This window comes from Lynx rufus, unplaced genomic scaffold (genome assembly GCF_022079265.1).
Source record: "Lynx rufus isolate CCGP_SWC_20201006 ecotype Redwood Valley unplaced genomic scaffold, mLynRuf1.p SCAF_5, whole genome shotgun sequence".
Classification (NCBI taxonomy): Eukaryota; Metazoa; Chordata; class Mammalia; order Carnivora; family Felidae; genus Lynx; species Lynx rufus.
This window is the reverse complement of record NW_025814867.1, coordinates 77,633,364-77,657,551: the sequence shown is the minus strand read 5'-3', so window position 1 is coordinate 77,657,551 and position 24,188 is coordinate 77,633,364. Positions and strand designations below refer to the sequence as shown.

General features: G+C 42.1%; 1 protein-coding gene across 3 annotated transcripts in view; it reads left to right on the top strand.

Moving 5' to 3' along the window:
- The window catches only part of DGKG (diacylglycerol kinase gamma), a 158,761-nt gene that overhangs the window by 14,234 nt on the left and 120,339 nt on the right, over positions 1 to 24,188 (top strand). For all 3 annotated transcript variants that reach the window (XM_047100146.1, XM_047100145.1, XM_047100144.1), the window contains exons 3-7: positions 6,149 to 6,311; positions 6,902 to 6,964; positions 14,872 to 15,042; positions 19,817 to 19,866; positions 23,779 to 23,853. In XM_047100146.1, the coding sequence (XP_046956102.1) occupies positions 6,149 to 6,311; positions 6,902 to 6,964; positions 14,872 to 15,042; positions 19,817 to 19,866; positions 23,779 to 23,853 (522 nt within the window). The remainder of the gene's footprint in view (positions 1 to 6,148; positions 6,312 to 6,901; positions 6,965 to 14,871; positions 15,043 to 19,816; positions 19,867 to 23,778; positions 23,854 to 24,188) is intronic.

The window sequence follows — 24,188 nt, the reverse complement described above, 5'->3', positions numbered from 1 at the left end:
TCCTTTTCTGTGACCTGAAGATAACAACAACCAAACAAAAATGTTGAAGTTTACAGAAGAGTGGATTGAATGAGATAATTTTTGCGAAATATCTAATACTTTATGGGACACTTAAAAAAGGGTACTTACTATTATTTCCTTTCTGGCTCCTTTCCCCAGAATGTTTTAAACTCAACTTCCTTTTCCCTGCTCCTGGGTCCTTTTATGAAGGCTAATTGCAGAAAAATGACTGACCAGCAGGACAAACTTGGGATGATGCTGGTCACTTATTTATTTGTATTGTCATCCTTTCAACAAACCTTCAGTCAACCCCTTCTCTGCTGGGCACTGGCAGTGAATCAACAAAGTACATGTCCTCAAAGTACACCGGAGCAGGGGCTTTGGATAAAATGCACCAATCATTAGGAGAACGAAGCAGGAAGAAGGTTGCCAGCACAGGGGCTAGACTGAGAATGAGCCCTTTCAAAGAACATTCCTGAGGAGAAGATGGTGGAGCCAGCAAAAAACTCCTTGCCCCTCCCACCCGCCTCCCCAGCCCCCAGCTCCAAAACACAGGAACAAAGAAGGGTGGGGGCTGCTAATCAGCCCGTCAGCCACGTGGCTGAAGAGTGGGAGGGGAACAATTTGGTCAGGGCCACAGAGGGTGTGAAGGCCACAGGGAGCTTTCAGAAGCAGAGAGCGGTTTGGCTGTTAGGAGTCTGCTGCCACCCCCGCCTCCATCATGCTGGCCCCCACTCTTTGTATGCCGGGCACTGCTGTGTCCCAGGGAAGTTCTGTCATTCTGATTTTATTCTCCCTCACAGTACGGCTGGCTTCTAGTAGGTGTAATGTCCCGGCACGGGGTTGGGGAAACAAAAAGAATTTAATTTCTCTTGAGCTTGATGGCCTACTGCTGCCAAAATGTCTCAAGGAGGAATGAGTTAGTTGTGGGAAGGGGCAGGTGGCTAGGAAAGCAAGGCGAGGAATAAAAGTTTGCAGAGTTGGGGGTTGGGGGCACCTGGCTGGCTCAGTCGGTTAAGCATCGTACTCTTGATTTCGGCTCAGGTCATGATCTCACGGTTTGTGGGACTGAGCCCCAAGTCAGCACAGAGGCTGCTTGGGATTCTTTCCCTCCCTCTTTCTCTGCCCCTCCTCTGCTCTCTCTCTCTCAAATAAACATTTTTTTAAAAAAAGTTTGCAGAGTGGAGCACTGCATCTGGCCATGCCCTTGCCCATCAGCACTGAGTGATTCTCTGGAGAACTGAGTATAGCAGAAGACAGCCAGAAAGTGGACAAGAACAGTGGAACAGGAGGGGCAAGGTGGCTTGGTGGCCCTATGATCTTAGACTCAGACACATCTAAGCACAAAACCCAGCTCTATCACTTGCTTTATGACTTTGAACAAGTTATTTATCTTTTCAGAATTTTTTTCATCCACAAAATGGCAGTAATAGTCCCACCTCATACTGTTATTTTAAGACTTGAGATCATGTACGTAAACTGCCCAATGCAGAGTAAGCTGTCCATCTAGTTCCCCTCCCTTCTTAACCTGTATAGGAATTAACACTTTAAACGGATTACAGAAACAGCAATTGTCCAGCTATCTCCTACATGAAAGTTGCAGTTTCTGGGGGGAAAAAACCCAGGCCTGTGCCATGACAGTGCCTAGCATGTTATTCCAGAGCTCAGAGAATTGCTAACCTGCCTCATAGTGTTTGTTTATCTGGTTTTGACATAGAACACTACTTTCTACCTATCACACGTTCACTAGCAACTACACTGAGCCTGGCTTATGCTCATAAAGAACTTACTCATAACCCAGATATAACTTTGAGAGTGGCACACAGTCACATTTCTTTGCCTACTGTACTTGAGGTTCCCGGAGAGGGTGGCAGGGAGCCTTATGTTAACACTGGGACCTAGAACAGATATGGTAACAGGAGCTCTAGACTGGGAGTCATAAGATCGGGCTTCTGGTTTTCCTTTACTGCTAGGTGGCTGGGTCAAGTCCCCGAACTTTCAGAGCCTCAGTGACATGAGGACATCTAAGCTGTTCTGGTATGAATGACCTTTGTTTCTGGGCTTATTCTGTGCCATCCTGTTGCCCAGAATATGATCATGAATGGTTGGACACGTGTTCAATCATTGTTTTCTAAGTTCTCATAACAGTTTGTTCTTTTCCTATGGCACTCACCACTATTGATTCTGTACTAGAATTATTTTAATACCGGAGTCTCTTTGAAGGTATGGACCCATGTGTATTTCTTCGGTGTGTTCCCCAAGGTGTTTCTTGTATCTAAAAGGCATATATATATATATATATATATATATATATATATATATATATAATATATATATATATTTACTGAATAGAACCCACAATAATTGGTGACAGCCAAGTGTACGAATGAGAAACCCAGCATCCACTAAAATACCTCTCAGGCAACACTATTGTAGATGGTGTGGTGGATACTTAGATGAAATAAGATATTTTACTACCTTCCTAGAGCTCCAGATCTAGTTGAGGGACTAAGGATATGTATGTCACAAACAACTATATATTAATAGAGGGCAGCAGATATAAGTGTGATAGGATAGGAACCAAAGTGGAAAAGTACAGAAATTCAGGTATAGGAGATCATACTAGGCTTCCTAGAGGAGGTGACATGTGGGCAGGACCTTAAAGGGTAGCTAGAATTTTAACCTCTTAAAGGGTAGAGAAGGAAGCAGTTTATGTGTTATGCATGGATGCTTGATCAGGCAAGAACATGGAGATCAGTGTGGACAGAATGTGGAGGTACATATAGGAGAACATACCAGAATGGTCTCAGTACTTAAAGTAGCTACATATCTAGGTTGGAGTGGAATTATGGGAGGGCTGTGAATCCCAGAGGACTCAAGGAGTATACAGGATGATCCACTGGAATGTGGGAACACTACAAATTATATTTTCTATTTGCATTGATTTTTATTTCATCTAACTTCTATTTTCTAATTTCTTCTTTTGTGTATGTTTTATAATGTATTAGAGGAACACAATAGTACATGTATATAATTTATAAGTAAAGATAAATGGGAATGCATGTTTAAATGTTATAGAAGGGCACATGATTTTAAAACTGATCTAACCTCTCCTGTGGTGATAAGAAGCCATGGAAAGTTTTTGAATAGAGAAGCAATCTGATCAGAACTGTGCTTTGGTAAGATCAGTTTGGCAAGGATGGATAAGATGAGAGGACTGACAGATGGGGTGGAGGCAAGGAAGCCTTCGAGAAGTATTACAGTGGTCCAGGCAGGATGCAGGAAACAGAAGTCTGAAACCAGGAACATTGGGCCTTCAATGGCCTTCTTGTCAGAGTGGTGGCAGATGGGCAGTGGACACACAGAAAAGACTGAATGTGACCGATGTTACAGAAGAACCGTGAACAGAAGTAAGGGACAAGACCTAATCTCAGATGACTGGGGGTTCAAAGCTGAGCCTGGAATATCGGGAGAATGATGGTATTGTTGACATTAACAAACAGCAGGGTTAGGAAGAGGAGCTGGTTCAGAGAGGAATATAATAAAAGTTTAGAACTTGAGACCTTTTAGTTCATCCCTCACAATTTGCTGTCAAAGAAACTGAGGTTCACAAAGCAGAGGAAATGTGGTAGAGCTGAGACCAGTCACGAAGTCTCCTAAATCCCACTCTGATCTTGTTTGATGACCTTTCAGCTTTGGTTTTTTAAGAGCATTATGTTAGACTTTATTTAGTTAAACTTTCTCTTTTTAAAAATCATGTAGGATAGTCTGTTTTCCAGAAATATTTTATGTTGATAATTCTCAGTTTGATGCTAACCAAAAAAGATTAACAGGATACTTTGGAGCTCAAAACTACAGTTAATCCTTGAGTAATGTGGGGGTTAGGGTCACTGACCCCCCCACACACCGTTGAAAATCCATGTATAACTTTTGACTGCCTGAAAGCTTAACTATAAATAGCCTCCTGTTGACTGGAAGCCCTACTTTTAACATAAACATTGATTAACACACATTTTCTATGTTATTTGTATTGTATATAGTGTATTATATTGTACAATAAAGGAAGCTAAAGAATGGAAGATGTCATTAAGGAAATCATAAGGAAGAGAAAATACATTTACAGTATTGTTCTGTATTTATTGAAAAAATTCTGCATGTAAGTGGGCTTTCACAGTTCAAACCTGTGTTGCTCAAGGGTCAACTGGATGTTGGAAACAGTACTTGTCAATTAAAATAGTATGAAGGAAAAGACAGTGCAAAAAGAGCCTTTTAAAATAAGGACAGTAACATCAGCAAATAGTCAAATCAAAGCAGAGAATGAGGAGAACCAAAATAGCACAACACTACAGAAAACAGAAAGTTTTAAGAAGAGGATGGAATGCTACAGAGAAGCCGAAGATGAGCAAGTCTGAAAAGAGATGATTGAACCTATGACCTTCAAGAGAATGGGTTCAGAGGTGATGGGCTAGAGCCCAGAGCAAATGGGACTAAAGAGGTGACGAGGCTAGTGTGGTCTGGCTGGAGAACGTTGAAGGGGAAGGGAAGAAGGACAGGATAGTAACTCGAGTAACCAACCATTTCTTTGGAGCAGTGCCCTTGAACATGCTTGCAGGTAGAGAAGCAGATGCTGGGAGATGCCTTCAGATGCAGGGAGGCTGGAATCAAGGGTCATAGTGGGTGGGCTCCACTTGGAAAGTAGGAGGAAAAGATTTTGCTGTCACAGACTGGTAAAAAAGAGGAGGATGTGTGAGGAAGAGACATTCTGAGGTGATGCTGTGGAGACGGAGAGGGACCAAAAAAGTATAAAAGAGAGACCCAGAGACTCAGGGGCAGAAAAGACAGAGAGATAGAGACTGATTGGTAGTTGTCACAAGAAATGTGAGTTCGCCATTTGATTTGAGATCCCTTAACTTGCTAAGAGCCTGCGTTTTCTTCTGTCCGGCCAAATCAGGCTTTCTCCACTCTGTAAAGAAGATGTGTAGAACAGCCCCACCTGGGACAAGTAGAAACTGCTGTGTGAGCTCCCTCCCATTGGGACCAGGAGAGCATCCCCTGTTTTTAGGGCCAAAACTTTGTATCCCAAACCTAATTATGTATATTCAAGCTGGCTCGTAGTTCTGGGAAGGCTCTCAGATTTTCTAGAAGAGACAAGGGGTTAAATGCTATCAACATTTTGAAAGGAGAACCAAATAGCCTCCCAGAAAGGGATTTTATTCTCATGGCTGTTGTTATTTACAAAAGCCTGCACAGCAGATCTTAGAGTAGAGCTTCCTCAGTGATTTCCAGGAGCATCTGCCGATTTGATGAAGAATCTGATGCCATCAGGGCACAAGCCAGTGATGATTCACTGCAAACTGTCTTTGTTGAGTGTTTGCTGAGCACAGCAGCCCTTTCTGGCATGGTTGCTTCCAGCCTGGGACCATAAGCCAGGCAGTAGTGGGAGAGATACAGCAGGGAGAGCTTCTAGTTTTTGGCACATTTCTTGATTCTACCTTCTGTCCTTGGCTTCCTGCTCTTCTCCTAGTGCCTAAAACCTTCGCAAGGACATGTTTAGAGAGCAGTTGAGCCAGACACATACCCTCTCCTGTTAATCTTGAGGTTCATCCAGGGAAGGTCAGTTATGAAACTAATGAAGGATGGAGCCTGTCTTTTCCTGTTTTCTGAGACTCAAATACTCAGGAATCCCATCCCTCACAACACAAACAGAAATGGAAATACCACAGAAGACCCATCTTTCTACCGTGTTTTCAGCTACATCCTTCATCTTAACTAGGATTCCAGGGCACTGACCAAGTCCGGCTTGGGGGCAGAACCCTCCACACCCAGTGCTTGCTCCCCATCACCCCCTTTCTACTTAGTTTTAGACACGTCTTGTTATAGAAGCCTCCTGTGAGCACCAACATGCAACCATCAGTGTTTTCTCTTTCTTGTATCCTGTTCCCTGCTCCCTGTGCCTGTCATCCTCCATCACCTACTGACCTTTTCATTCCAGCATTTACCCATCACTGCACTTCTTTCTGCTTTCCTTTCATTTCTTTCACCTGCCAGTGCCCCCCCCCCCGCCACCGGCCCCAAGTTTCTCTTCTCTCCTTCTTCTCTATCCCTTTGCTTCTCTGCACTGACTTTTTCCCTCTTTGTTCTTCCTCAGCCAATTAGCTATGATGTCTTCAAGCTGTTCATGAAGGCATACCTGGAGGTGGACCTTCCTCAGCCACTGAGCACGCACCTCTTCCTGGCCTTCAGCCAGAAGCCCAGACAGGAGACCCCTGACCACCCAACGGAGGGGGCCAGCAATGAGGCCAGTGGCCCAGGTACACAGACCAACATTCCCTAAGATGGAAGGGAGATGCTGCAGCTGTAATGCACTTGCCACAGCCACAGGCTGAACTCCTAGGGGGTACCCTGTGCAGAGTAACTTCCTTACGGGGAGGAAATGAGAACCAGGGGACCAGGACTCCTTTCCCCATGGGGTCTCACAGGAAGTGCTGTCTGATGGCTCTCTCAGAGGAATAAAGAAGAGCAGAATTCCTGCACCCAGGCTCAAAACGGAGGGTGGAGGCGGGGAGAGGAGGCATAAAATAATGTGTGGCAGGGGGTAGAGAGTCTTCTGCAAAGGCTGCAAGAAGCCTTTGGATGGAGCACATTCAGCTCATGTACCCAGGCTGGAAGAACCCAGAAGTGTCAGAGACCAGAGGAAGGTAAATTGTGGTCACTGTCTTCTTGGAGTTTGGGCTATAGTGAGGGAGACACAGTCAGCCCCAACAAATCAGCATGAACCCAACTGATACTCAAAGAGACACACAAGTCTAGTGATCCAGGCCCCATGGGAAGGTCCCCTGCCTGCCTCTGTAAGAAGCTGGAGAACGTAGGCTGGTCCTTAAATCTTGTTTTTACTCCCCAGATGCCAACATACAGAATGTGGATAATGGTGCCAAAGCAGATGAGGCGTGTGCCCCTGATACAGGTAAGTCTCTGTAATACATGATTTGCAGTGTTGAGGGGGAGTGGGGAATACCTCATCCTTGGGAGGAGGGAGAGATATACCCAGCAGCATGTCTCCATGTCATTGTATGTCCTTTGAGCAGATCTTGTCTGCCTCCATCTTGGGGGCCCCCACCACTCAACTGTGCTGGGATTCTGAGTCTTGATGCGGGTTCATGCTTCACTAGCCCTGAAACAGAAAAGCTCATTCAATATTTACTTCTGATGGGTCTGCCTGGCCAGAAGGGGGAGAAGGGGAGCCTTCTCAGGATAAAGTATATGATGAGGGTTTGAGAGAGAGAGAGTGTGTGTGTGTGTGTGTGTGTGTGTGTGTGTGTGTGTATGTATGTATGTATATAAAGAGGCAGCTGTAGGGCTGAGGTACAGATGACTCTACCAGTGGATGGTAAGGGTGTGCCCAGATGCACTATAAGAAATGGCAAAGAACATCTTTTTAGTAGAATTATTCCAGATGGAAACCTGGGTTTACACATGAGAATGAAGAGAAACTGGTAACCACATGGGTAAATGTAAAGAATATGTGTCTTCTTAGTTAAATCTCCTTAAAAGGTAATTAAATATTGAAGCAAAAAAAAACTAAATGACATTGTGTTGTGCAGTTTATAATATAACTTATGTAGAAATCAAATGTATAACTGTAGCACAAAGGCCTGGATGGGAGAATTGGAGGTATTTGTGTGCACCGGCTTAAGGAAGTCAGGAGGAGGAGCAAGGGGAAGCCGGCTAAAATTAGTTTGATTTATTTCCCAGGGACTTGGTACGATGAGAGAATTTCAAATGTAGTTTGAGAGAATTAGATGTAGTTCTAATCTTTTTTCCAGTCATGGCAAGAAGGGCAACTAGAAGGATTAAGGATTTTTCAGTGTGTAACTGAAGGACTGGTGAGATCAAAAATTTACTGTGGATAAAAAGCAGAACGTGGTTGGGAAAGGAGAGTTGCCGTTGGACCGTAAGTTCAGCAAATTACAGTCTTCCCAGAACGGCACAAAGCAAGGATGACAAGCGCCGGTGCCTTCCTGAGGGCTTCAGGGGCAGCATCAGGGCAAGACTCTGCAAAGTATGGCTCACCCACCCTCCCTCCCCAGCATCTCACCCAGCCATGCTAGGTTCATGGCCCCTTGGTAAAATGGGTTTAAGTTATAAATAAGTCTTAAATCTTATGTGGAATAGCAGGGGCATGTTATGACATAGCTTATTCTCATGATGGGAAAAGAAGGGGGAAACCTTGGGATTCTAAACTCTGAGCAGCAAAAACAACCATGAAAAGCGTTTGGACCCAAACTCTTTGCCCAGAGGCTTTCTTAGTCTGAGTATCTGGAACTTCAAGATGAACCTGAGAGAAGCTATACTTCATTTTCTGAGGTTCCAAATTGTCTGGACGGGATTTGTTTTAGTGGCTGAGGTTTCTGAGGCCCCAAGGAAGGATGTATTAGAACTACTGTCATTATATGATATTTGAGAAAAGGTGGTAATAATGGAACTTGGCTGTCTTATTTGACCGCCATGTTTATTTGCAACATTCGTATCATTCTGGGTCTGAGAGCAACTTCCAGAGATTCACACCTGGAGAAGTGATTTATGATGTACCACTTTCCTTGTTTATGGAGAGTATCAGTTTCCTGTGGTCAAATAATGAAAGGGTAATGATCTGACTGCTGGCCCAAGGAGGTATATAGCATCTTTTCATCTTTTTTAGTGACTTGAGATTTAAAGTAGAAAATCCGTTTCCTATGGGGCTACTTTGCGTGGATGTCTTAATTAGATGCCCCTGTTCACGAGAAACAGGAATGTAGGGACAGACAGATACCACAGAGAGAAGCCTCTGCCAGTAAGGGAGAGCCAAGTTCTGGCATCACCTTAGATCAGGCCATCTGTTGAAAATCCCAGCCTTTTCCTGTTGCCCAGGCAGAAGCCAGAGGAAACTAAATTCTGATTTGATATGGCCTATTTAGGCTTATCAGAGCAATATCCGAGCTTGGATCTCGAACAGCCCACTTCAAGTTATTCATTTCCAGAGCCAGGTGGATTAATGGTTGGATCTGTAAACACAGCAGAGAGGGGCTTTCACTGAGTCCAGATATGGACTCAGAACCTTGAGCAATCTGTCTGTCATTGTCAGGACGTCAGCTAGGAAGGCCTGAATGCACCTTTCCATGAATGGCCAGGACTAAATGGGATAAACAACGTGAACTTTAGTCTCCTGGTTTTAATTTAGTTCCTCAGGCTCCTGAGATGTTTCAGCAACTCAGAATATTGTCCTTCAATTTTTTTCTTAGTTTTTCCCGTTTATACAAGTAACACATTCATATTGTAAACAAAAAAAAAAATTGAAGAATACAAAAAAAAGAAGGAAACAACAAAACCATCCATAACTTACCAGTGCAATTACACACATGCATACACACACATGTATTTTTTTCTATAATTTTTTACAGAATTGGAATCAGACCATATATATAATTTTGGGACGAGCTTTGTTTTTCACTTACCATTATACTCACAAACATTTTCCATGTCCTTCAAGACTTTTGGTAAACACCCATTTTAATACAAGTCCCTCTTTCAACAGATGAAAATCTGAGGTTGGATGTGGGGAGTAAGCCCACTTGTGCAAGGTCACACACCCATTAACACAAACCCAGAGCGAGAAACCTAGTCCTCTGCCTCTAGGTTGGTGTTCTTTCCACTATGCCCAACTGGAAGGCAAGAAGTAATACAGAGACTAAGACAAAAGGTGGAATAAGTCAGGTCTGCCTAAGAACACTCAAGCAAAAGGGTTTATGACATGGCACCTAGACAGAACCTATGTAATCCGGAAGAGGGTGTTAGTCTTTGACTACCGATGGCCCTTGAGGGATGTACTTAGATGACTGTGGGTTAGGGGTATTTCATATAAGGTAGCTTGAGGAGGAAAACATTAGTAGGACTATGTGCCTCTCGGTCGTTCTGCTCCCCAGCATTTCCATGACTGGAATGAACAGTACACCTCATAGACAAGAACAGTGGCTCAAGATCCAGTCACAGTCCTAGTAACCCAAAGATCTTTGTAAAAGGCTGTAATAATGTTTTAAAACAGCTTTGGTGAGGTATAATTGGCATAAAATTAATTGCACATGTTTCAAGTATATAATTAGTAAGTTTTTGCATATGTATACATCTATAAAACCAGTACTACGTCAATATAATGAAGACACCCATCATCCCCAGAAGTTTCTTTATAGTCTCTTTCTCCCACCCTCCCTAGCCACCCACCCCTAGATCCATACAATCTGATCTGCTTGCTGTCACCATAGATCAGACTGCGTTTTCCATATTTTATATACATAGAATCATACAGGGTGTACACTTTTTGGTGTGGCTTCTTTCACTCAGCGTAATAATTTTTAAATGTATCCATGTTGTCATGTGCATCAGCAATTAACACATTTTTAATGCTGATTAGTATTTTAGTGTATAAGTAGATATTCCACAATTTGTTTATCCATTCATCTATTGATGGACATTTGGGTTGATTCCAGTTTGAGACTATTTCATATACAACATGAATATTCTTGTACAAGTCTTTGTGTGGGCAGCTTTCATTCCTTTTAGGTAAAGATCTAGGAATGGAATGTTTAGGATTGTTATGTTCTCATGATAATTTGACTTCTGCATTATGAAATGATTCTCTTTATTCCTGGTAATACTCTTTGCTTTGAAATCTACTTTATTCGAATTATGTTCATAATTGACATAGCAACTCTAGTTAACTAGAGTTAAAATGGTATCTTTCTCCATTCTTTTCATGTATTTGTGTCTTTATACTTAAAATTTTTTTAATGTATGTTTATTTTTGAGAGAGAGACAGAGCATGAGTGGGGAAGGGTCAGAGAGAGAAAGGGAGACACAGAATCCAAAGCAGGCTCCAGGCTCTAAGCTGTCAGCACAGAGCCTGACACCAGGCTTAAACTCACAAACCATAAGATCATGACCTGAGCTGAAGTCGGATGCTTTACCCACTGAGCCACCCAGGCGCCCCTGGCTTTATATTGAAACTGCCTTTCTTATTGGAAGCATGTAGTTGGGTCTTGTTGTTGTTCTTCTTGTTGTTGTTGTTTATCTAATCTGACAATCTCTGCCTTTTAGTTAGAGTTTTAGAATGTTTACATTTACTGTGATAATTGATATGGTTAGGTTTAAAGGGACCATCTTGCTATCTGTTTTCTTTTTTTCCTATCTGTCCTTTCTTCCCCTTTTGTTCTTTTTCTGTTTTCTTTTAATTAATTGAATTATTTATGATTTCATTTTGCCTCCTTTTTGATCTTATTAGCTATAACTTTGTTATATTATTTTAGTGACTGTTTTAACTATCATAGTCTACATTCAAATAATATTATTCCACTTTGCATATACTATAAGAAATGTACTGCAATATATCTCCATTTCTTATCTAGGCCTTTGTGCTATTGTTGTCATACATTTTACTTCTACATATGTTAAATTATAAACTGCACAACACATTGTTATTATTTTTGCTTTAATAGTTAATTATCTTTAAGGAGATTTAACTAATAAGAAAAATATTTTTTTATATTTTCCCATGCGGTTACCAGTTTCAGTGCTCTTTATTCTTGTGTGTAAATCTAAGTTTCTGTATGATATAATTCTACAAAAAAGATGTTCTTTACCACTTCTTGTAGTGCAGCTCTATACAGTTTTGTACATCTGAAAAAATTTTATTTTGCCTTTTTTTTCCAAAGATATCTCACTGAGTAAGGAATTTTAGGTTGACAATTTTTTTCCTTTAGTATTTTAAAGATGTTGTTCCAGTGACTTTCAGCTTACTTTCTTTCCAATGAGAAAGTTACTGTCATTCTTATCTTTGTTTCTCTCTACATAATGTGCCTTTTTTCCTCTGGCTTCCTTTATGATTTTTTTTATCATTGATCTTAATCAGTTTGATTATGATGTTTTTGGTGTAGCTTTGGGGGTTTTTGTTGTTTTTGTTTTTAAAGTAGGCTTTATGCTCAGTGCAGAGCTCAACACAGGGCTTGAACTCACGACCACGAGATCAAGACCTAAGCTAAGTTCAAGAGACGGACATTTAACCAACTGGGCCACCTAGGCACCCCACCTTGATGTCGTTTTATTTATATTTATTGTGTTTGGGGTTCATTGAGAATCTTGGATCTGAGGTTCTATTGCTTTTATCAAATATCGACACATTTGGAAAAATTTCAGCTATTATTTCTTCAATTTTTCCTACTTCTTTCTTTCCTCTTTAGGTATTCCAACTACATGTTTATTTGACTACTTGAAGTTGTCCCACAGCTCACAATATGATGCTCTTTTTCTTTCTTTTTTTAGTCTTTTTGGATGGTTTCTTTTGCTGTGCTTCAAATTGACTAATCTTTTCTTCTGCAATGTCTAATCCACTCTAAGTCCTATTCAGTGCATTTTTTTTTTCATTTCACGCATCATATCTAGACACTTGATATAGACAGGCATTTTTAAATATCTTTTATATTCCTACTTAAAGTGTACTATCTTTCCTCTAGCCTCTTGGACATATGGAATACAGTTGTAATAATTATTTTAAAGCTTTTGTCTGTTATATCATCTGTGTCATTTCTGGGTCATTTCAATTGCTTTTTCTCATTATTATTGTTTATATTTCCTTTCTTCTTTGCATACGTGTCAGTTTTTTATTAAATGCCAGCCATTGAAAATGTTACATCATTGGGTATTGGATATTTTGATATTCCTATAAAAATTCTTGAGCTTTGTTTTGGGGCACAGTTAGGCTACTTGGAAATAGTTTGACCTTTTTCAGGTCAAGCTTTTAAAGGTTTGTTAGCCAGGACCAGAAAGGCATTTGCTAATTTTACCCAACAATCAAAACAAAACTCTTCTGAGTGCTGTACTCAATGATTCATGAGTTATGGGGGTTTCTACCTTAGTTGGTGAGAATAGACACTATTCCTGGCTCTCTGTGCATTCCAGGAACTGTTCCCTCTAATACTGATTCTTTCCCCAGCCTCCAGTAGTCTCCTCGCACATCTGTATTCATTGTTACTCAGCTGAATAATGGAACGGAACTCTCCACTGATTATTCACAGAGTTCCCTTTGTAGACCTCTGGAGTTCTCTCTGTGCAGCTTCCTCCTCTTTGGTGCTCTGCTCTGTGAACTCTAGCCATCTTGGGCTCCCCAGGCTTCAAGCTCTATCTCTTCAGCTCAGAGAGACTTCCAGAATCTTCCTGGGTTCCACCTACCAGTGCTACAGCCTAGAAACTCTTTCTAACAGTATGATGTGGCAATTATGGGGATCATCTCATTTGTTTTCTGTCTCTTGGGATCAACATTTGGTGCTACCACATTCAGTGTCCATTGTTTCATATCTTTTGTCCAGTTTTTTGTTTCACTAGAAGGATAAATCTGGTCGTGTTACTCCAATTTAGTCAAAACAGAAGTCATTATAATAGTGTTTTCATGGATGGATAATCTGAGGATGTAACAGTAACTTGAGGTATAATGGGCTACCCAGTGCAAAGGATTTCTCACAGTTGTCTTATAGCTTATGTTTTTTCATAACTTTTCCTCCAGTGCTGATTTTAATACTTGTGTTGCATATGTAATTTTATTGCAGTTTCCCCCATCTTACTATCCTTATTTTTATTTCACCCTATTGTATTTTTATCCCAACTTGCTCACCCCTGAGGCTCTCTGCTCCAATTTAACATATCTTCTCTCAACCTCCTGAGGGTCTTGTCCAGTAGGAAATTATTTCCGAAGATCTGGTTTTCTGAGGCTTCAGGATGGAGCTTCCTGTCCTTGTTTTATAGCTCTGTTTCATAAGGTAGGCTTTCATGTTGCACAGCTCTACTGGACTGATAGGAACTGTTTGCCTTTGCTTGGCACTTTGGCTTTCTGAATAAAAAGTATACCGGTTGCACTGCCTTCCATCACTGGAAGCAGCCATTACATCAGGGCTGTCTCTCCCTCTGTCTATATCTTCAGACCTCCACCACTTAGTGGCACAACACCTAAGTGGATTTTTCACTACCAGTCTTCCTCTTACTTTTCCCTGTGTTTTCTGCAAATATACCCTCGTTCTGGAAATTATTAAGAGATCATTTCTCATGGGCATGGATCTAGAGAGGCTGGGGGGAAGAGAGATATCCCTTAAAGTGCCTCGAGAAAAGTATAATTCACACAGTAAAATATAGGTGCCCAGTTTTCTCATTAGCAATAACCTCATATTTCTGGATTAGAAGACAAGAAAGAGTTTTCCAATCTAAAAGAAGGAAAACTCCAGAGGGATAACTTACCGTATTCCTGTGGTATGATAAACCACTTTCTGCATTTTCTTAATCCAATAGATTAGGCTTGCGGCTAGTCAGAATTCTTCCGAGTGCCTGGAAATTTGTCGATTTTTGATCCCAGTTTTCTCTTTTGAATGTTCATCTTTTTCTTTATCTTTGAATGTATTTGAGAAGAAAATTGTAAAAAGGTGTACTGGTACATGACCAATTGTCTGGATTTTGGAATCCGAGCCAAAAGTAACTCTATAAATTGAGTAAGTGTTCCCAAAAAATTAGGCAAAATGACATTTACCTGTTGGGTATTGATATTACTAAAAATCATTCTCATCTTTTCTGAAAATTCACAGGGTATAGGTGAATTTCTTACAATGATAGAGATTCTTAAAAGTGTCAGAATGGGCTCCATTCAGAGAGTATGAATGCTACAAACTGGATTTCTAGGACCACTGATCTGATCATATTTAAGTAACCAACACTCCCTACCAAGAAAATGATGGAGCAACAAACAAGGTTTAATATTTACTAAACGTTAAGTACCATTGGATGGTTTCCTTTTGCCTATTGCAGAATCAAAGATCACCGAGAAGCAGGTGCCAGCAAAAGACCAAGTGGCTGCAACCCTCCTGGGAAATCCTGTTGTTCCATCTCCAGGCTCAGAATCCCCTATAGTGTACCTGAAGGATGTCGTGTGTTACCTGTCCCTGCTAGAGACGGGGAGACCTCAGGATAAGCTGGAATGTAAGTCTCCACCCTGTCAAGGGGCTTCAAGTTTTTCCTAGAGGAAGACGTAGTGTCTTGTTCTTCCTTCTAAACATGTCAGACGGAGATTGATCTGGGATCATGGGTACTGGTGATGCCTGCTTGGGGAAGGTGTTTCTGTCCTGTCACCAACAGTGATCTGAACATTTCCTGGAATCCACGTTGGGACCAGAACCAGTTGTATGGAGAGTGGGAAGCGCATCTGAGACCTTGGTATTGAGAACCAGGATTTGGAAAGGGGAGAAGTCTCTACAAGGGGTCAAGACTCCCCTTCTTTGCTGAAGGAACTTCCTGAAAGCCTCCAACCAAAAAGCTGCCACCTTCTCTTATTTTTCAAGGGAGGATATTCAGTATTTGTTTTTCTTCTCCTGTTCTGTGCCCAAACAACTCTTTAACTATGAGGGAATCTTTTTTTTTTTTTTTTTCTTGAGAATTAATCAGTCTCTATCTCATTAAAACTTATTTTCATTTCTTCACCCACCCCTACACCACATTTTTTGGCCTCTAGAGAGAAACAGCTAGTTAGGTAAGGGAGTTGATCTTGGTTTCACAATGCTCCTTAAAGTTGGTTTCAGGGAGGGAATAATATCTGGTGGCAGAAAGGAAAGCCCACAGCAGCTGAAACAGCCTGTGGGCTCCTAGTAAGACTCACTGCAGGGTTGGGCTCACTGGCCTCCATCAGCCTACAGGCAGACTTTTAAAAACAGAAGACAATAGGACCTCGTTAAAAAAGATGTATTGTTTTGGCTCTTTTGGGGACTTTAGTAGACATTAAAGGGAAAAACAACAACACATCATAGCAAAAATCAAAATTCCAGTTAATAATAAGATGAGTCAACAAAACTCAAACATTAACAAGGAAGTATCTGGCAAAGGTTAACCCTCGCCCAAACCAAAGTGAAACAGTTCACTAACCACCCACAGTTTTGAGGTGTTAACAATTGCAAGCCTTAAGTGCCAATTTGGTAGCAAATATAGCAGATTTATGTCTCTTTTGGCTAGTGTTTAAAGTGAAATGTCCAATTATTTCTGAGATTCAGCTGGACTTTGAGTTTGAGGCCTTATATTTGTTCATAATTACCAGAGAGGATGTGAAAGATGTTTTCATATTAGTGGCTCTCAGACTGGGTCTTTGTAATGGCAATAGAAAGAAACTGCATTTTATTCTATTTTATTTTGTTTTATTTTATTTTATTTTATTTTATTTTATTTTATTTTATTTTATTTTATTTTATTTTATTTTATTTTATATTTATTTATTTTTGAGTGCGATAGAGACAGAGCATGAGTGTAGGAGGGGCAGAGAGAGAGGGAGACACAGGATCCAAAGCAGGCTCCAGGCTCTGAGCTGTCAGCACAGAACCTGACGCGGGGCTCAAACTCACAGACCGTGAGATCATGACCTGAGCCGAAGTCAGACACTTAACCAACTGAGCCACCCAGGCACCCCAAGAAACTGCATTTTAAAAAACTTTTTATTATAGAAAATTTCCAACGTAGATAAAAGTATAAAGTACAATGAACTTCCATATACCCATCAGCCACCTTCAGTAATTACTGACTTATAATCAATCATGCTTTATTTATACCTCCCATGCATTCCCTCTGCCCCAGGATATGTTGAAGCAAATTTCAGACATCATGTAATTTCACCTATAAATATTTCAGTATTCAAAAAATACGACTTTTTCTTAAATATAACCACAGCACCATTATCACATTGAAAGACGATGACTCCTTACTATTGTCTGTTCAGAGAGAAAAGAGGCAGAGCCAGTATAAGAGCAAAAGCACTTATTTAGGGCCTCAGAATAGCAGTTCAGGGAACACAGATTTGGGCAGCAAGCCAAATAGTGCCCTTCCGAGGGAACAGAAGTTGAGGGTTTTTAAAGACAAAAGGGAATGCTTGTATATGTTGTTTACAGAGAATTTTTTTATTGGTGTTGATGGCAGAAGACGAATCTTGACTGAATATAATTGGTTACTAAGGCTGTCGCTAAGCAGACTCTTACTGTAGCAAGTTACAGGTATTAGAATTGAGTCCTTGGAATATTTGAAGTTTGGCTCAAGTCAGAGTTCACAGTTCCACCCAGTTAGGATGTGGGTAAGGCCCATCTACTTGATAACCTCCCAACTCCATTTTAAAACCCCTTGACATAATTGACTTGATTTCATTTCACCATTTATATATCAAATATTGCCAGTGTTCACATTTTCCCAGTTATCTTATATATTTTTAGTTGTTTGACTCAGGATCCAAACTTGGTCTATACATTGCCATTGCTTCTTATGTTTCTTCTATTTTAATCTTCTGCTTATTTTTTTCCTTGTAATTTTTTGTTGCAGATCATTTGGCCTGTTGAGTTTTTAATCTTACTTGTGTTTTTTAATGAAACCAAATAAATTCAAATCTTCCCCTGATTTTAATGACTGAAAACAACTTACGCTTTCCTTTTTAATAACCAAACATGTATCTTTTTGGAAATTATAGCCTGAACTCATACCTTTTATCAATACATTAACAATAATAATTCTCATTGTTGAACACCTTATATCTGTTACTTTATTTTTTTTAATTTTTTTAACATTTATTTATTTTTGAGACACAGAGTGAGAGAGAGAGAGACAGCATGAGTGGGAGAGGGGCAGAGAGGGAGACACAGAATTGGAAGCAGGCTCCAGGCTCTGAGCTGTCAGCACTGAGCCTGAGACACGGGGCTCAAACCCACCAACCACGATATCATGACCTGAGTTGAAGTCAGATGCTTAACTGACTGAGCCACTCAGGCACCCCTCTGCTAATCACTTTAAATACATGATCTCATTTTAACCTCACAATAACCCTAGAAGGTCAGTGTGATTGTTTTCATTTGACGTGTCAGAAAGCGCAGAAAGTGTAAATGACTTGCCCAAGGCCATGCTGCTGAAAAACTGAGTGCTTACACTTTCTAGTTCTATCAGTGCATGTTAGGACCAAGAGAGCTCTGTGTTAAGAGTTGCCCCGGCCCAGGGTCTGGGAGCAACAGTCGCGGGAAGATCTGTCTGTCCTTCTTTATCTGCTTGGTGAGTCAGCCTCATATGCCGACTTCCTCTGACCAGGACATTCTGAAGTTTCGCGGAGAATCCCAAGGCCACGATCCTACTTTTAAAGAACCTCAGCTCCTACCAGGATCACACAGCTGAACAAGCACAAGGTGCAGGGATATTAAAACATACAAAGATGTAGCAACACACGGCCAACTTAGCAGGAGTGTTGTCACCTTTGGGTACATGCTGAGAGGTCCAGAGTGGGTATGTGGGGGAAGGGGCAGTTAGGGGAGGCTCCACAGAGAAAGCAGGCCTGATGAAGTTAGAACTGGAGGAAAATGAAGACGTGTTCAGCTGTGCTCCCCACTCTGCTTACTTCTGAGATCACAGACAGGATCCCTACCTTTTAGATGACCAAAATGCAAGTTCCCAGGTCCCAGAAATGAAAATTTAGTACTTTGCCCAAATTTCTCTCTCAGATTTTCCTTATCCTGCATCACCTCCCTACAGCTAGAACATGATAGAGGTTGTTTCTGAATAACATGTTGACGTTTCAGAAAAATAAATACAGTAGCTTCTGTAGTGGTGGTAATGAGGATTAAATGAGTAGTAATGATAAATTGCATGAGAGTACATCGTACTTATTAAATGCCATATATAAATGTTCATTATTGAAAGAAAAATGAATAATATCTGTTGAGTGCTTTCTACATTCCAAGCACTGTGAGACTTAGGAATAGGGCACAGGAATAGAAGTCTGTATTATATAAGCTCAATCTTTCTAAAATCTTTAATGAGGTCAAAAACATTTAGATGTCATAATATCGATTTTTGGAGTAATCATAGCTGGCCTGAAATCATGAGGTTAATGAAATAATGTTGAACTTCTCTGCTTGCTATGGGGATGTTAAGAGAAAGAACACGTCAATTTAAACTTCTCTGGGTATCTTTTTAAGGAGAGCTAGGTTGTCAAAAATCTTCTCCTAAAACCTTTCTAAGTATTGAAAAGGCCAGCAAAAATATTTACTTTATGTATGTAGTCTTACTTGGCATGTTTCTTTTATGAACATTTTAAAGGTTTTAAGATATTTATTGTTTTATACATATCTTTACGCTTTATGTTTATATCTTATTTAGAAAAACTAAAAATTATTATGGAGACAAAAAATTGGCCTATCATTTACATGTTAATCCTCATTTAAAAAAAAACAAAAACCACCTAGGAGAAAGAAAACATCACAGTCTCCATCTTACAGATAAAGAAACATGGCCAAACAAAGTTAAATGATTTGTTTGATGCCCGGGATGGTAGGACAAGGCCAAGATGTGAGTCTGCCTAAATCCACACCCTTTCCGTGTGCAACGGAAGCAGTATCCCATTTATAATTTGGGTGCCTCTACCCACCATCAGCTGGGCATTTGCTTTGAGTCATGTTCCAGTGATACTGCGAGATACGCATGCTCGACCAGGAATCATACCGTGACCTGGATCTCATCAGCCACAGTTATTGGTTAGACAGGTACGGAAGCCAGATGGCTTGGTTCTCCACCCTCTTCCCACCCTGTCTGTAAGAAGTCAAACTCTGCGCCTGGGAGGGTGGGTAACCTGGCTGCAATAGCCTTCGCCCCAGTGACAGAACTCATCTAAAGACTGACAGCATCAGAGTCTCAGCTCGTCCCTGGTGCCCAGAGGACACCTCGAGCCTCACCTCTGTGTCTCTTGCAGTCATGTTTCGTCTCTATGATTCAGATGAGAACGGTCTCCTGGACCAGGCGGTAAGTTCTCCCTCCAAATGTCCCTCCTGAAACCAAGAAAATCTCGGGGAGAGGGGAGCGAGTAGAGGAAGAGTAAAAATTCCCAGTTCCATATTTATGGAAATAGCAGTGTGTCAATATGGGCTACAGAAGTCATGGTAGAACTCCTCCCCCCCACACACTACCACTTCGAATAGCACCAGCCTGAGGGGGAGTGAACTCCACCTGGCCTTTTCATTTTAGAAGCCCAGGATCACAAAATCTCAAAATGGGGAGATGCTTTAGTGTCTTATCTAGTTTAACTTCCTAGTCTTCCTCTTGTGCCCGGGGTATTAGCTCAACGAGTCTGGTTCTTCCTGCTCGGAGCACATGATCCCATCCCATTGAACCTGGGAAAGCCTGAGCCCTGCCCCCACTCTTCCTCGGGAATAGGCAGGGATAGGACAGGATCATGGGGTGAAAGGAAGGATGGAGAAGGAAGAAAGCAGAGAGGGGAGAAGGCAAAAAGAATCAGACAGGCCTTGTGCTCACAGCCAGCAGTGTCAGAGACAGGACTCCTTAACAGAAAGGCTGTGAGGGCGAGGGGCATGGGGCTGAGTCAGACCAGTCCCGCGGGGAAGGAAGGAAACAAGTCCGTTAGACCACCTAAATCGTCCTAACGTCCTCTAAACCCCAGGGTGCCTTTAAGACATTCCTGCAGCCACATCACAATGCTGTGCGTTGTGTCCTGCCAGGGAACAGCCAGAGAATCACAGACACTCAGGCATTGGATCGACACATGTTTGTTGAGTGTCTGCCACACGTCGAGCACCGGGGATACATCGGTGAAGCCAATGGAAGGAAATCCATGCCCTCATGAAACTTTCATCATCGTGCAAGCACATGCACTACAAAGCATAGCAAGATACGTGTTAGAGAGATGTGTGTACTGGAAGACAGATAAAGGAGGGAAGGAAGTGCTGGGGGGAAGGGGCTGCAGGTTTAGCTTGAGGAGCCAAGGAAGGTCTCCACCAGGGGGCATTTGAACAGGGACTGGTAGGAGGTGAGGAAGTAAGTCCTGGGGATATCCAGATGAAGCACCTTCCAGGCAGAGGGAGCCTCAGTGCAGGGGTCCTGGGGGGGGGGGCTTGGAATGTGGGTGGGTTAATGAGGAAGCCAGAGTGATGGAGCAGAAGAGTGAGGAGGTCAAAGTGAGAAGTAGTAGGGGGTGAGATCAGACAAGTGATGGCCAGGGGTGCTTGTGGGGAGAGTCTGTAAAACATACCAAGCCATATAGGTGACTGGGAAAGTTTGCCTTTTACTCTGGAGAAGTGGAGAACCACTGGAGATTTTGAGCAGAGGGGTGACATGACTTCAGTTTTACCAGGTCACTCCAGCTGCTCTGTTGAGACCGGACTGTATGGACTCAAGCAGAGATATCAGTGAGGAGGCTGTTGGAATAGACAAGACAAGAAATGATGGTAGCTTGCACCAGGGTAGAAGCATTGCAGCTGGTAAGAAGTGGTGAAGTTCCAGATCTATTTAGAAGGCAGCATCGGTAGATGGAAGTGAGTCCCAATAGAAATATCTGATTCAACTTCCCACGGAGGATCCTTGGAAGATGGATACTCAGGCTGTGTGTGAAAGCTCATAGGAATGGCGAGTTCACCTTCTCCCTTGGGACAGCCATTGCACTGCTGGGGGCAGTGTTAGAGAGGGTGTCCTTTCTGCACAAAAGGCACCTCTAGTCTGCCAGAGAAATTTTCTACACAAAACAGGATTCTTTGCTCCGTTCCCCTTCCCCCAACCCAGCAGGGAGGTCAAAACAGGCCAGCCTTCAACTCCTTCCCTACAGCCCTCTGCTTACTTCTGCCCTGGGTAGCTGACCAAGACAGCTGACCAGTGGAATACCAGTCCTATACAATAGGCCTTTCAGTTTCTGAAGATACTGTCACATCTACCCGAAGATCTTCTCTAAGCTCAAATTCCACAATTTCCACACTGTTTCTCATAAGGCAGGCTTAAATAACCACTCTGACCAAGCTCTGGTTTGTCAGTGCTATTCATTTTTTTTCTAATGTTTATTTATCTTTGAGAGAGAAAGAGAGAGAGCGGACAGGTGGGGGAGGGGGAAAGAGAGAGGGGAACAACGAATCCAAAGCAGGCTCCAGGCTCTGAGCTGTAAGCACGGAGCCTGACATGGGGCTCAAACTTGTGAACTGCAAGATCATGACCTAAGCCGAAGTCAGATGCCCAACTGACTGAGCCACCCAAGTGCCTCTGTCAGTGCCTTTCTTAAAATGTGGCACAGAACTTAACACACTCCTCCATGACTCTTTAAGTATCCACATGTGGCCTGACCAGGGTAGACATCAGGGGAACTAGGTCTTCCTAAAATCTACCTACTATGCTTCCTGAAAATGCCCACCCATTCACACAGGCCGAGACTGAATCTAATTCTCTGTTCCTGAATCACATTGTTTTATTAATCAATGAATCTTGGAGCCAGCTAGATCTGCAAGCTCTTTTTCTTTGGAAATTTTGCTGAGCCCTGTCACCACTGTTCTGCCCACTTCCTTATCCCAATTTACTGCCTCATCTGAAGTTTTGTGATGGATTTTTTTTAATTTAAATAAAATACAATTTTTAAAAACCCTGCTGGGCTTTAGATGGCTTATTTTGACCCAGCATTCTACCTGGTGGAGGTAGCACTTTTATTTATTTATTTTTTTAATGTTTATTTGTGTGTGAGAGAGAGAGAACGAGTAGGGGAGGGGCAGAGAGAGAGGGAGACACAGAATCTGAAGCAGGCTCCAGGCTCTGAGCTGTCAGCCCAGAGCCTGAAGTGGGGCTCAAACTCAAGAACCATGAGATCATGACCTGAGCTGAAGTCAGACACTTAAATGACTGAGCCACCCAGGCGCCCCTAGAGGTAACACTTGTGAACTTTGCTTCGGTTCACCAATGTGTCTTCCCAGATCAATCTTACTTTGAACATCTTCGATGGTGCCCAAGAGATGCAAACCCCTCCTCAGTCCACTGTGTTTCTGTGCAACACTGGGTGTACTGATTCATTAGCGTCCAACAATTCTGTGAGGTTTTAAATAAAGCCTGGTCTTGGTACTAAACAAAAGGCTCACTCACCAGGCAAATGTAGCCCTTATAAATTTCCTATTCACAGAGCCCTGGGCTTAGGGCTGGATGTGATGCAAAGGAAACAGAGGAGATGCCCCAAGTGACCTAAATCATAGTGCCTGAGCTACAACCAACATAGTGGCCCTGTATCCAACTGAAACCGACCCTTGAGGGGTATAGATGGATCCCAAGTTGCTAAAGCTATGGGATGGGTGCCTGGGTGGCTTGGTCGGTTAAGCGTCCGACTTCGGCTCAGGTCATGATCTCACGGTCCGTGCGTTTGTGCCCCGTGTCGGGCTCTGTGCTGACAGCTCAGAGCCTGGAGCCTGCTTCAGATTCTGTGTCTCCCTCTCTCTCTGCCCCTCCCCTGTTCATGCTCTGTCTCTCTCTGTCTCAAAAATAAATAAACGTTAAAAAAAAATTTAAAAAAGCTATGGGAATGAGGAGGGATAAAATAGACAGGAGAGAATTGTGTTGGCTTATAAATATTTAGGGAGCTACAGTCACAAAGAAGGGGAAAACATGGTACCCTCTATGCTGGGTCAAAGCGCAGGATTGGGGAAAAAGGTGAGTCCAGGAGGGTCCAGGAGGAGGTCGGTGTTCAGTGAGCTGCCTCCATACCTCTGATTTATCCATGTTGTGTGGTTCTTTGAGCATCTACTCTCCATAGACCTTTGTAGTCAAGGCATAAAGAGCAGAACAGTTACACTGTTTCTTCTTGTGCTCCGCCCCTGCCCAGGAGCTTCGCTGGGGGTTGGATTTTGAGAATTGCTCTTGAAAACACATCTTCAGTGGTTCTCTCCTCTTGATGTTTTCCAGGAGATGGATCGTATTGTCAACCAGATGCTTCACGTTGCCCAGTATCTGGAGTGGGATCCCACGGAGCTGAGGCCTGTGAGTTTCCAGAAGCAAGGGGTGACGTCCACGTGAGCCTCCAAAATGAAAAGCAGGATTCAGGACTTGGATACAAGTGTTTACTGTGCATGTTCTCCCAGACTTAGTTTCTTATAGGCAACTTCTCTAGGGTCCTATACCTTGACCTTCCACTTCTCTGACAGGAAAAATTGAAGACATAATTCAAATAGTAATACCTAATAATACTCCCTAACGTTTCCACCGGAGTTAAATTTTTATAACAGGAGTTCAAGGAATTTAGAGCTAGAAGGAATTTTAAAGATTTTCTCAATCACTAGGTAATATTAGTAATAATAATTACACTGGGGAGGGTG